Source organism: Ochotona curzoniae, unplaced genomic scaffold, assembly GCF_017591425.1.
Source record: "Ochotona curzoniae isolate NIBS_2020 unplaced genomic scaffold, NIBS_Ocur_1.0 scaffold_3890, whole genome shotgun sequence".
In the NCBI taxonomy this organism is placed as follows: domain Eukaryota; kingdom Metazoa; phylum Chordata; class Mammalia; order Lagomorpha; family Ochotonidae; genus Ochotona; species Ochotona curzoniae.
The window spans coordinates 1,774,016-1,787,902 of record NW_024467115.1 but is presented as its reverse complement, the minus strand read 5'-3'; the positions used below and the strand labels follow the sequence as shown (position 1 = coordinate 1,787,902).

The 13,887-nt window shown below is 42.6% G+C and overlaps 2 protein-coding genes across 2 annotated transcripts in view; one reads left to right on the top strand and one right to left on the bottom strand.

The window, feature by feature from the left end:
* The window catches only part of MCM9 (minichromosome maintenance 9 homologous recombination repair factor), an 80,367-nt gene that overhangs the window by 19,071 nt on the left and 47,409 nt on the right, over window positions 1-13,887 (top strand). The gene's annotated exons all lie outside the window — the stretch shown is intronic.
* ASF1A (anti-silencing function 1A histone chaperone) lies at window positions 371-11,903 on the bottom strand. The gene is made up of 4 exons (XM_040965532.1): window positions 11,490-11,903; window positions 5,288-5,403; window positions 2,198-2,374; window positions 371-771 (listed from the first exon to the last, which is right to left on the bottom strand). Exons 1-4 carry the CDS (start codon window positions 11,596-11,598, stop codon window positions 559-561), a joined length of 615 nt encoding a protein of 204 aa, XP_040821466.1. The 5' UTR covers window positions 11,599-11,903; the 3' UTR covers window positions 371-558.

Sequence of the window (13,887 nt, the reverse complement as noted above, 5' to 3'; positions counted from 1 at the left end):
TCTTCAGAGGAACTAAACCAAATGCTGCCCCACATTGTATTAATTGTAATAGTAGCCAAAAGAGGCTTCAGGGTGGCCTGGAAGAATCAGATCCTAATATCCTTGTAGCATGTAATAATTTTCAATCCCTCCTTTTAAAGTGATGCCAGAAGGCAGAAACGTTGAAGTTGAAGTGAACTTTCTGCTTCCAAAGACCAGCAAAAATAAAGTTCCAAAGATTACTATCTGAGCTGAGACATCTTCATGACCTGTTCTAATGACTTATATTGTTCTTAAGTGCTTTAGTTACATATAAAGGAGAAGAAAATAATATATATGCTTTAATCAGATTAGTTTCATAACAAATAAAATAACACATTAGAGAAGAAAATTACTTAAAAATAGTTGTATTTATATTCCACAATTTGCTCAAATACTGGTTTTCTTATAAACTTTCTACAGGATGTTTTTAAACAAATTTCTTCACATTTTTGTCTTGACTATGTACTTACGGAATTTCAGGGAAATAGTTCTGTTTATTTTTAATAGCTTAATTTGTACTAAAGGGATGGCAAGTGGTCACATGCAGTCCATGTGGGATTCTAACATGACATTGAGTGAGTTTTCTGACGTGGACCATCCCTTTGAGGCGGAAGGTAATGCATCTGTTGAAAGAAGTGACTGGAGGTTTGGATTGCTGCTCTCTGCATCTTCCAGTTTTTCTGTGTTGTCTTCCCAATTAATGTGGAATCTTGTGACCCTGGGATTAGATGCCAAAATGTTCCTTTGAAGCTAGAGGAAGGAAATACATTAATGGTAAATATTACCAAACTTAACTCACCTTGGGCAAATAGAAACTTAATGAATCGTCATTTATGTTAGAATTTCTAAAGGGATTAATTCATATGCAAAGATATAGAGCAAATAAAGCACTTTCACCATAACTGATAAATACGCACTAGTATGATGTCTAGTAATTATTTTAAATAGGAACAAGAGGACACTCATTCAGATCTTTCACTCTCCTGTGAACTCTCTACTCTGCTATTCTTGCACTTCGATTTCTTAGAGATTTCTTCCAAATAGAATTTTTTGTTACTAGTGATTCATGATTTTAAGTGTCATGGTTTATTTTAGTTTCTTCTCTTTTTCTGCTGTACAAGGTACTTAACAGATAACCAATGACTTTGAGCCACTGAAGAATCAGCTAGGATGGGAAGCACTCTAGTTTTATTATCCAGAACTTTGGATTCTGCTATGAGTTTTCTTGTGTAGTCTGTCAGACATCCTGCTTGCAAATCATCAGTTACTAAGCTCTTATCAGTTTCCAATGAAAAATCACAAAGGTACTCGGTATCTTTGAGAATATGAATCATAGCTTTCGCCTTCTCACTTTTGAAGCTGTTTTCTATCATAAGAACTATTTAAGACTTTTAAATTTATGCTGAAGGCTGAAGGTTACTTTAAAACACACAGGTACTCTGATATGAATGTAGATACATGTTTATACGAAAAGCAAACAAAGCACCCATGATTTTGAGGAATCACACATATAAATGTTACTGCATAATAAGTACCTTAAGTATAAACTTGCATGTCATGAAGGTTGAAGAGAACATGATCTAAGGGAAATGATATACTGAAAACTTAAGTGCCTGTTTCTTACAAGAGATACTGAAATTTTTAAATCATCTGAGAACTTCTGCTCAATATTAATTATTAATTTTTTAAGGATTTATTTATTTATTGGAAAGTCAGATATACAAAGAGGAGGAGAGACAGAGAGGAAGATCTTCCATCCGATGATTCACTCCCCAAGTGAGTACAACGGCTGGTGCTAAGCCGATCCGAAGCCAGGATCCAGGAACTTCCTCCAGGTCTCCCATGCGGGTGCAGGGTCCCAAAGGTTTGGGCCATCCTCAACTGCTTTCCCAGGCCACAAGCAGGGAGCTGGATGGGAAGTGGAGCTGCTGGGATTAGAACTGGTGCCCATATGGGATCCCAGCGCATTCAAGGCAAGGACTTTAGCTGCGAGGCCATGGTGCCAGGCCCCTCAATATTAATTATTAATGACTCAAGTGGAGGTAGGGTTTGAGGTAACCCATGGTTTTGTACAATGGTTAGTTTGCCTAGTTGGTACAAAGATCTTAAATTTGTTGTCTTAAACTGCCTAAAAATTGTGTAATAACAGTGATTTAAAAAGGAAAGCAAGTCATACCTTAGAAAAGTCTGGTTTTACTGGCGGATTTTCCCTTAATTCTGTCTCAGTATATTCGTTATTTACATAGTAGCCAACTCTAATAAATTCTTGGCCTCGGTAGGTACAAGTAATTAGCACAACTGTTACGCCTACTGCATCAGCATCTGGAATGAGTCCTGGGTTAGGCGCATCTGCCTGGAATCATGTAAAAGAAAAGAAACACCACAAAAGCTATTAATAGCACACAAAAATGGAGCTTTAGTTACCTTAAGCACTATCAGTTGAACAATTACAGCAAAAACCTGGAAGTCATATTGGGAAAGAAAATGCTCATTTTGGGGATTGGCCCATAGCTAGAAATATAGCTTCTGTTTCTCCATAGTATCGTCACTTTCCGGCAGTAAACTTCTAGAGAAATGATTCTAGGCATTGTGTGTGCTGCTTTATAACAAATCATGGAAAACTCCTCATAAAAAATTTATGTACTTTAATCAAGTCATTGACTTGAACTTTGTTGAGTTACAATTTTCAGACCTATATTCGTAAATATTAAATTATCCCCACACAATCAGCAAAAAATGTTTATTATGGCAATTTTCCTCTTATCCCTAGGAGACTTATTCTTGTACCTGTGGAACCACTTCCCACAGATGTTCTAACAATTTATATGAAATTGAAGACAGAACATAAATAGCTATACAGCAGAATTTCAAAATATATTAATCCTCTCATGATAAGCCAATTTGCTGGATATTAAAATAGAGTGTGTTGTTTAAAACTCACACATTGAGAAAATCCAATGGCGGTAAATATTATTTTGGGAGAATGTCAAAGGCATCTTTTCTGAATCAAGTTGAGCCTTGAGGAATGCAGAAGGGAAGCTAGAAAGCTAGAGAAGACTGCAAGCACAAGCAAAACCAGGGCCATGCCCATGGCAGCACGCCAGACAATGAGGAGCCCAACAAATGGAGGAGCCCAACTGAGGGTATGCCAGCAGCAGCCAGGCTCAACTTGAGGCAGACATCCTGGGCCCCAAGTGAGGTCCCAGTCAACTGGCTGACTGCTGTCAACACCCAGCAAGAGCTGTCCTGTGTTCTACACCTAGGCATTCTCAACATTTCTTACTTTAGCTTTGCTCATCTGGACCTTCATAACTTACCTCCATTCACATCTTTACAACTCAGCCATTTGTTTTAGATGTATGAACTCCTGGGTTCTGTAAGATGTAATGATCTTTCCCACCTGTCACTTCACGCTAGTGTTCCAAGGGATTTTTTAAAACTTGTATTAAACAAATCCTTCTCAATGAAGACTGTTTCCATTCAAAAGGCTGACTCAGTAGCTTCCCTTTTTAATACACTTACAGTACTTTACACTAATCCCTACTAACATGTGACCAACAATCTAAATATATTCTTCAGTATTCCTTGCTAAACTCTAAGCTTTCTGTAAGGCAGGAGTACGATTAAATTCATCTGTATAGTCTCTTTTGGGCAGTCATGAACACTTAATTACTCTGAAATTTACTCAATGTGTAACTCCTATCCAGAAGAAGCTTATGATCTCTCTGGAGAGAGCCTGTGTTGGAAAGTGTGCTTATTTGTCTTAGAGATGTCATGCACTGGACCTGCCCCAGACAGCTTAGGTACCTCCATGTTGCTTCCCATGCCCTCAGGAAATTGGTTATAGACGTTTGTGTTTTAAAGTGTTTGCCAAAGGATTCAGCCTAAGCAAATGTGACTGTGTAAAGTCATGCAAGGCTCATCAGTAGACATACCAGGTCTGCAGCTAACACTTCCTCCAAATCAGGGCATCATCATGTCTTTCACAAGGTTATGTCTGCATGTCACTCAGGTGAACAGCATTTTTAAAAAACTGATATTCTAAAACCTTTTATTACTGTATTTGAGCTTTCAAAAACTATTGGTTTAAATATATTGTTTGTTGCCTTATTCAATGAAAAGCATTAATGCTAGGAGACTAAGATTTTGAATTCTCTGGGAAAAGAAAGAAGTAGCCATTTCATAGATGGCTTGTGTCTCAGTCTTTGTCCATTATTGATGTGATAATTTGGCTAATGCTACCCAATTATAATGGGTCTGTCTTAAATGAGAAAATATGGAATTCATGGATAAAAAAGAGATTTTCTTTCTGGATTAAATCTTAGTGGATTCTGTTTAATTGATGGATCTGAACAAACCTGACAGAAGTTCCTAAAGCTCATGGAAAACTGGAATTAAAAGTTTTATTTTGGCATAAGAGTTTTGATATCCACACAGCAATTCAGCAATATGCAGTTTTCATTGATTTTCTAAAGATATCCCATGCTTGCAACAACAACAAAAAATTAACACTTTTTCCTTTTTTTTTTAAAACGATGGCTGTTGAGTATTTGAAATTTCTAAAACATCTCCCAATAAGCAGAAATAATTGAGAAATTACTGATTAGTTTTAGGCAGCAGTTTAACATAGATTTAAAGAAATACAACTTTGAATGCTGAGAAAATAATTACTACTGTCAGTGGTATCCGAGAACAAAAATTAAATTAGAATTTCCCTCATAGTGGATTTACAATAATACTCCTATGAAATGATAGATAAAATGCTTTGATAAAGTACTGGACTTATTAAAGAATTATCTAATGACCAAAAAAGTACATCTCTCTATACTAGTATAACTGTTAGCTTAATTATTGATATGTGAAAAAAAAGCTGTTTTGATTATTATCACTCCTAGTAGCTGAAACCATAACCTGATGATGCATCTTACTAACTGGCATAGTTACCACTACTATGGTATAGTTAGTCATATCCATTTCCCTGTTCTGAGCTGCTCAGCAGCCATCTGGAGAAGGATCTAGTCAAGCAAGCACCCTAAGTTAACTATTAGGTACGCTTGACACTTCTAAGGTTTACTGTAGGTTGTGCATCTCCTTGGTAAACAGCACATGAACATCTCAGCAGAGCAAACCAAGGGGTGCAGTTCCTACAGATAGTGTCTGAACCAGGATGGATGCACATGGAGGTAGATGCAACAGAAGCAGAATGAATTTCAGAATCATAAGATAATATAGTCTACTTAGAAAGATCTAACAGGAGTAACCTTACCTGAAATACAAACATATGCCGTCCTGCAGGAACAGGGCCCACTAAAACAGAGTCTAAAACTTGATCATATTCTTCACTTTCTGCAGAGCCCACGTAGATAATTTTCCACTCCAAGTCTAGGGTTAAAAAAAAATCAAAGCGTTATTAATGTCCAGTAAGTACACTGAAAGATGACATGCGTGACCCTTTTTACATACACGTAGAATTAGGAAGGCACGAGAATACTCCTTATAAAAAAACTGGTGCCTTGACAACATTCCTTAGACACAAAACTAAGAATCTGGAAAATGCTTTAAATTTTGTCTTGAACATTTATGCCCGCACGCTGGCACAGTATGTGCTGAGACGTCCTTCCTGTCCAGAGGCTGCTGACCCTCCTCCACTTTATTTGAAAGAGTGACAGGCTGTGCCAGAGTGAAATCCCTGATCCACTGGTTCACTCTCTGCATGACCACATTGGCAAGGGCTGAGTTAGGCCAGACTGAAGCCAGGCATTCCATCAGAATCTCCCAGTGGTGGTAAGAATTCAGGTACTTGGCACCACCATCTGCTGCCTAGGCACATTATCAAGGAGGCAAAAAGTATGGAGTACCCAGGAATCCCAAGCACTCCAAGATGGATGCAGGTGGCCTGAGTGACCTCCATCCATTTTTCTTATGTATCTTGTTGTTGTCATTAATTTAAGAGCAAAAAATGCTATCCAGGGTTCCTATCTAAGTTTGCATTAGTGGGAAGCCGGGGTCAAGAGCCAGAGTTGGGAATCCAACCTAGGCACTCAGACATGGGCCACAGCCATCTTAACCACTTAAACCCCATCTCCTTGTACATTATCTTTAAAAAAATCTCCTCAGTGTATTGTCATCATACAAAATAAAGTTAATTTGTTAATATGGTCATCAATTCTATGTAGTGGCCAAAGCCAAAACTGATGGCATATTAGTAACTGGAGCTGCAGCTGAATGTCCAGTTGATTTTTCTCGTGGCACCTCATTATGTCCAATGTCCTTTAAGCCAAGAAAAATCAAGATCCTCATACCACTTAACATGTACGGTGGACATGAGCACAAGGATGAAACATGCTCAGGTTCAGCCTAAGGCGACACTGTGGGCTCTTGTGGGAAGCCCAGACATGAGCAAAACTGGTGCTCTTTGAAGAAGTTTCCTCTTTAGTGGTGAGAGGAAGACAGTTCTAAAAATATAAGTCACCTGAGAGATGTCTTCATTCCCTCAGGGTGCTGCCTGGCTTGCCTGTTGGAACCACTACAATGAGCCTACACAAGCAGTGCCACAGCTCTGTGTTTTGGGGTCACTCATGGAGTCTAGTCAGTGCCACCCTGTAACTCTATAGATAACTTTGTTCCCTAAACTGATACTAGAAAATAGCCCAAGTGCTACTTGTTCCTACTGTATTACAAATTACAGAATTGAAAGTGCCTTAGGTATAAACCTTACTTCAGGTCAGTAGTCATCCTGTTAGCTGTGGCTCTTAGATGATGTCCACTTAAATTTTCGGCCCACTTCTAGATGGGAAGTCTTGCCTGTGACGTCTCATGAGCGCAAGTATTTAGAGCAAATTTGGAGAAAATATCAACAAAAATCCAATGGCCCAGAAGCAGGAGCATGCTAGGTGAGCTTAATAAAAAGAGGCCAGGGATGGATCAGAGTAAGGAGGAAGAAAGTAACCAACCACGAGACTAGAGACCAGGGGTGTGCCATCTTAAGGACTTTGGCTTTCATACTATTTGGCACTGGGATCCACAGAGTTTTGGGTAGAGGAACAGAATCTACATTTCACTGTTAAAGGATCTCGTGCTTGGAGTGGCGAGATTGGCAGCGATTCATAACTGGTGAACTATCAAAACTACTTGAGCAAGGAATCTCAGAGCATGCCCCACATCCGGGACCTGGGGTGGGTGGGAAACTGGGTGGGGCTTCTCCCTCAGTATTCTCTTTACCTCAGATATATGAAGGAAACAATAGGGAAATAGTGGTCTTACCCACTTTCCTATAGCCCTTGTACCTTTTTATCCTAATTAACAATGTAAAGATTGTCAAAAATATAATAAAAAAAATGTTAAGGGATCATTTTCACTATCATGTTCCATTGGTTTTAAGATGGCAGGAGAAGATACGGAAGAATATTTTAGCAATTGAGGCAAAGGTGGTTTGAGCCATGGCTGGGGTGAGGCTGCAAAACAATTACATTCTGGATAATTTTTAAAAGAGTTACTGGTTTATTTGAAAGGTACAGTTATACAGTTGAAAAGATCTCCCACCCACTGATTCATTCTCCAAATGGCTTTAAAAGCTTGGGTTGGGTCAGCAGAAGCCAGGAACCTGGAACTCCCTCTGGGACTCTGATAAGGGTGCAGGGGCAAGAACTTGGGCTATTTTCCTCTGCATGCCTGGGCTCATTAGAGGGAGACAGCTTGGTGGGAAGTGGAGCAGCCAGAATTTGAACTGGCATCCCATATGGATGCAGGTGGAAGCTCAACCCACTGGGCCACAACATCGGCACCTTGGATACATTGTGAAGATACAGGCAGTGGCAGCCACTTCATTCTCCAGAGGACAAGAAAATACTTCAGAGGAGTTTTAGACACATTTCAGCTGTTTACTAGATATATCAGATACTAATTACATAGTTAGAAATTTTTGGATATTTTCTCCTTTTAAAAGTAATAATCTGTTTAAAATGTGGATATTGGGATTGCTGTGTAAAGCCATGATGAGATGGCATTCATTCGATAAAAGGAGTGTGAAGGGCTAGCAAAATGGCTTAACTAGCTAATCCTTCACCTGCAAGTGCTGGCATCCCATTGGATCCTGGGTCATGTCCCAGCTGCTTCAGTTCCCATCAAGCTACTTGCTGGTGGCCTGGGAAAGCAGTGGATGATGGCCCAAAGCCTTAGGATCCTGCACCCATCCTGGAGATTTAGAAGGGTCTCCTGGTTGTGAGCTCTGGCCACTGCGGCCATTTGGGGAATGTGAAAACCACTAAACCAAGGGAGGCTAAGATAGGATTCCCATTTAGAGGTTTGCTGCACTTACATATAATACTCTTGACCTAACTGGCAAATTAATATTTGTAGCCTGGCACTGGAACGTGGCCATGCTTTGTAAACCTAATAACCTGTTGTTAGCTTCACAACTTTATCATGACATACTCATTCTTATTATGCAAGAAGACGACTCTGAGACTTTAATACACCCAGATTCTCAGTTTGTAAATTAAAGACTCAGGATCCAGGCTATAATTCTCCAACTGAAAAACTGGGAAAATAAACTTCACGAATTAGTAGTAGAATTAGGCAGCTCAGCTGCAAGGGAGATGAGGGGGATGAAGAGCAAAGACAATGGAGAGAAATAATCAAACTAACAAGTTCAAGGTGGAACTCAGAAAGGCCGGAACACTCATTTTTAAACTTAGCATCAGATTTTCCATTTTTTAAAACGTAGCTTTCACTTCCATACCTATTCTATTGGAAGGAGGAAGGGATAACACAAATGTTTTAGTCAGGCTTTCAGTTGAAGGGATTATTCATTTGTTGAAAGTTAATTGTTTCATTTAATTATGATAACCCTCCCCTGAGAATATCTCCATGTGTGGTTGGGATTGAGTGAGAGAAGTTAACAAGGGGATTTCAGCTAATTGTAGTATATGGGGAGACCTGTAGTACAGTGGAAAACATCCCAGTCTTTGGAAGCAAAATAAGCCTGGAAAGTATAAAACAATGTGCTTAATTCTGCTACACTGTCAGTATTTTACCAACGGTAGCTATAAATTTGGACATCAAGTAAACTTAACTTTACTTGAAGGAAGGTCAATGAAATTTGCAAAGGTTTAATGACCATCAGACCAAACACAGGAACGTTTCTGCTTAAAACCTGACCTTGTGTTTTTAAAGGCTATGCCACCCAATTACAAAGCTTATGTTAGAAATATCCAAATTACCACAAGAGCAGGTGTCACACAAGACTTTTTCTGAAAGAAAAGCGACAGGGTAGTTTCTAAAGTAGAAAATAATGGGACTTAGAAAACATAACTTATAAAGTGAAAATTGTCTTCAGAATGTGAACGTTCTGTAGTTTAATTTCAGGAAAAGACTTCTGCAACTAAAAAGAGCCATTGGTAGCTAAACTCCATTTCCTGAATCCACGCAGCCTCTAGGTGGAGTACACAGGCATGGCACCTTTTGAAAGATTCCTTTGCAGCTTCAGTATGACTCAGCTTAAAATCTTTTATAAAAAAAAATACCAAATAAAAGCAAATAATGGCACCCCTGAAGTGACAGATGCCAGTGGAAAGAGTTGTATTTGTGACATTAGCGTTGTGAAAAGCTTAATGGGACAGAGCTGGGTTTGGGAGCCTCGTTAGAAACAACTGAGACTGGCCACTGTGAATGGCACGTTTCCACTATCACACCTCTTGAATCAGGTACCTGTCTCAATGAGTTGACTCCTCCTGAAGGAGGCATCACTTAAATACTTGTAAGAGGAAGAATTTCTCATGCCCAAAACATTAAAAAAAAAAAAGGGTGAAGAGTTGCCAACTGTTGAGTCTGGAAAATGGACCTACTGATTGAGATGCTCATAGAAATCCCCGGGAAGTAATCCGATGGCTTCAGAGTGAGGAGATGCCCAGCCGATGCCCAGCAGGCCTGGTAGGTGTTAGCTTAATGAATGAGTCATCTGGCAGAATATGCTCCACCTATAAAATGGGCATTTATGCTTCATCTAGGTATTAAAGGGCACCTATTAAATGTTAAATGTGGTTGAATGAGTGAAATGGAAGAAGGTGCTAACTAGAGGCTGCTACTTTTTGTTTGTACAACTTGAAGCTTACTACACTGGCCATACATTGCTTTCATAATCAAAGTTAGCAGTCCTATAAAATACGTTTCATACAAAAACAATTTTTTTGTTTTCTAAATGAAAATGCTCTACATGGCAGGATTACCCTAATAACTTTAAGTGCACTTGGTCTGATACATTTGTAAATTTTGTCTCCCTATTTAATTGTAAAATTCACAATTTAAACTTTTCCCCTCAAATTTTGAAAATGAAGCACGGCATTTTTTAATACCTAAAGCTCAAGCTGTCCAGTTTCAGCTTCCCAAATATTTTATTACTGCAAAAATTAAAAACCGTTGCCTTTTTTGGAGACCGTAGAAAATACTTCAAAAAATTGCATTTGCTAATAAGATATTATCTTTCTTCATGGCGCCCGTTTGTGTTTCATGTTTAGGTATAGTCTGTATTTGTTGAATGTGTTACTTTAATTCGATTAACATTCTTGAAGAAAGTTTTCTTTCATACTATTCAGAAGCCAGAGATTAGATCCAGGAAATGAGCTATCTAATTTATGTCTGCTCTGGGGTAAACGTAACTTTCTGGCTTAGCAATAGCTTCCTTCCCGGGAGAGGACTTGGTCCTAGCTGGTCCCGGAGCCTGCGCGCCAGCATCCCCGGCACCCCGAGCATCCCCGGGCAGGAGCGGCCTGGGAGAGCCGGCGGCCCCCGGGGAGCCCGCGGCGCGCAGGGGCCGAGCCTGTGCTCGCCTGCCCCGCTGGTTGGTGGAGGGAGCCAGAAATCAGCGCGAGGACAGCCTCGCTCCCCTCGGCGGGGCGGCCGGGCTGCAAGCTGCGAGCTCCAATTTGCCCCGACCCGGGGGTGGGATGGTGGTCGGGCAGGTGGGCTGGCGCCGCGTCCGTGCCCCCCGCCGCGGGGCGCGAGGAGGCGTCGTGACGCCGGGGTCGCCGGCCCAATTCTCAACTCGGGGTAAGATGGCTCCGCTCCGAACTCGCCGGCGCCAAGCACACGCGCGCGCGCCGGTGCCTGCCCGCCTCGTCGCCGGCGCCGGGGCCCGCGGGGGCCGTTCGCAGCGCGGAGCCCCAGCCCCGCGCGAACCCCCGGCCGGCGCCGCGGGCGCGAGTGCGGCTCCCGCGGACCTCCTGGCCGCCAGACAAAGCTGACAACATGGCTACCTCCGCTCGAACAAGTTCCTCGCAAGTTGAGCCGCGACAGGCGCCTGGGCTGCTGCGGAGCGCCGCGCGCGCCCGGCCGCCCGTCGTCCATCAACTTCAAGTTTCCCTCCCGGAGCCGAGCCCGCGGCCCGCCGGGCGCGAGGCCGGGCCCGGGAAACTTTCAACGTCTGCAGCCCGTAACTGACAGCCCGGGCCGGCGGGCGGCGGGCCACTCACCTTCAGACAGGTCCTCGATGCACTCGAACGTGATCTCGAACTGGAACGGGTTGTAGAAAGGAGAAGGGTTATCCAGCACCACTACATTGTTCACCTGAACCTTTGCCATATTTTGAAAAACACACAAACAATGGGGACGGGGGCTCGTTGCGGCACGATAAAGTCCCGCCCGCGGCCGCTCGGCTGAGCGCAGACCCCCGCCCCGGCGCCGGCCCGACGTCGTGCAGCGGCGACTTGAGAAACTTTTTTTTTTTTTCCCCTCTTTTTATTTACACCGGAGCACTCCACAGTGTTTTGCAGCTTTCCTATTTCACTAAACTACAGCCCATTCTGCTCTGATAACTAGCAGCGTTGCCCGCGATTGGCTGCAGCCGAGCTCTGACCCTCCTCCTCCAGCGAGGGCCTCGGCTGCGAGCAAGATGGGCGCCCGCTCCCGGAATGGACTCGGAAACTTTAACTGCGGCTCCACCTGCTGGTGTGGATTAGGACAAAGGCGGAGAACAAAGTGAGTGGAATAGGGGCTGGGAGGCCCGCGCGGAGGCCGCCGGCGGCGGCGGGGAGGGGCGCGCAGACCCCGCCCCGGCCCGGCGACTCCCGCGCCTCACGTCGGGCGTGGCCGCGCGGGGAGGCGTGGGGACGGCGGCCGGAGGGCGCGAGCGCGGGCGACACCCGCCCCGGGGCCGTGCTGCTGTCTGCTTTGGGGGGCTGGCTTTTTTTTTTTTTTAAATGCAAACGCTCTTTTTACATCGGTGCAAAGGCTTGGTCGGCTGTGCTGTTTTAGCAGATAAAATTCTGCCGTCCAAACTAGGTTAGGTTCGGCTGTGAATGCGGTGGTATTTGGAATGGAATGGTTGGTTGCAGTGGAAATAAATTGCATTTTATAGGCCGATGTCAGCTCGAAAGGAGCAAAGCCATTTTGGAAATCTGGTTCTTAGCCAGTATCTGCGTGTGAACACAACAACACTGTTGCTTAAGTAGGCACAAAATGAAGGGCGAGGAGATGGTTTTCTGCACACGTTTTGCTTGGTAAATCTAGTTGGGCAATCTTGGGCTGCACCTGGCTATTCTCTTCCCATTCCCTATCTAGAATGAGAAGGAAAAAAAAAAAAAAAACTACAGCAGATGTAAGCTTCAGGCTTGTGATGTTTGGGGAGCATGGCAGAACCATGAAAGGAGAAAATGAAAGTGTTAGGAAACCAAAAAGGGCAGCAAATACAGCAGAGTAGGGGGAAAGAACAGAAAGGAGTAGCAAAACATTTGATCTTCAGCAAGCCTTGGGGAAGTGATCTGTGGCTAGAGAGATTGTGAGGTCTGAAATGAGGAAATGCGGGGACCCCTGCACTGCCTCTCCACCATTGTGGGGAAAGGGAGGGCTTTTGTCACATTCTTGAGTTTAGACTCTACTAAGAATGGCATAAAGGTTTGTTTTAGTTCGTGCAGTTCCTAAGCTGTTTTTTTGTCTTTGAGAAATTCCGCAATTTGACTACATTCACACTGAAAATTACTCGGTCATTTTGTTAGCTTGTTTTTTCTCAGTAGTGTCCAGAGTTTTGATTTGCCATTCTTTGGACATGGCTCACGCTTAAAGTAGATTGCCTTTGGTCACATAGCTTCAGCTGATACCTTTGGAAAGTTAATAGTAGACCTTCCTTCATGTAGGAAGACTAGTGTGGACAGGAGGAGTCTGATTTTATTAATGCATTTTGGAGAGTTAAATAGAACCTACCAAAAGTTTCTTCAGCCTCGTTGTTTCTGTTCTTTAGGGTGAAAGTGTCTGCTTGCAGACAGTTTATTATGGGTGGTAAGCTGGTCTCAGTGCTGGCTAAGACAAAGTAGAAGTTGCTGCATGCATAGAAGGCCTGTTGAATATTGAAGATTTAGTGACCATTCCAAGACTAAAGCATGGCTGCTTTGAGACTGGTGCTTACAGGTTGACTGTGGCAGGCAGTCGTTTGAAAGGAAAAAAAAAAAAAAAACTCCTCAAACTTTTATTTAGATCTTTCTCTCTTTCAGATAACTAAATCTTAAAAAAAAAAAAAAAGGAAGTTGTTTGATTCTATTTCCTGTTCACTCTCCAACTGCCTCTAGGTGGGTTTGAGCAAGCCAAAAACCAGGAACCAGCTAGGGACTCAGTTGGTTCTCCCACATGTGTGGCATGGATGCCACCGCATAAGCCATCTCCTGCTATCTCTCGGGGCATTAGCATTTCCTGGAATTACAAGTGGAGCCCGCATGGCAGTGGAATCCAGGAGCTCTGATAGTGGAATATGGGCATTCTAAGCAGCATCTTAAATGCTAAAGCAAAGGCTTGACACTATTGCAAGCACTCTTAAGGTTCTAACCCTTATTTTATTAAAGTGACACTATACACGTGTTAAACACGTTTTGTAGCATGGCC

What these genes read in the sequence shown, in the direction of transcription:
- ASF1A (XM_040965532.1), bottom strand. Translation starts at nt 11,598, where the DNA reads ATGGCAAAGGTTCAGGTGAACAATGTAGTGGTGCTGGATAACCCTTCT. An exon ending in CATCGAGGACCTGTCTGAAG is followed by an intron (nt 5,404 to 11,489) that starts GTGAGTGGCCCG and finishes TTTTAACCCTAG; the next exon opens with ACTTGGAGTGGAAAATTATC. An exon ending in TAAAACCAGACTTTTCTAAG is followed by an intron (nt 772 to 2,197) that starts GTATGACTTGCT and finishes TCCTTCCTCTAG; the next exon opens with CTTCAAAGGAACATTTTGGC.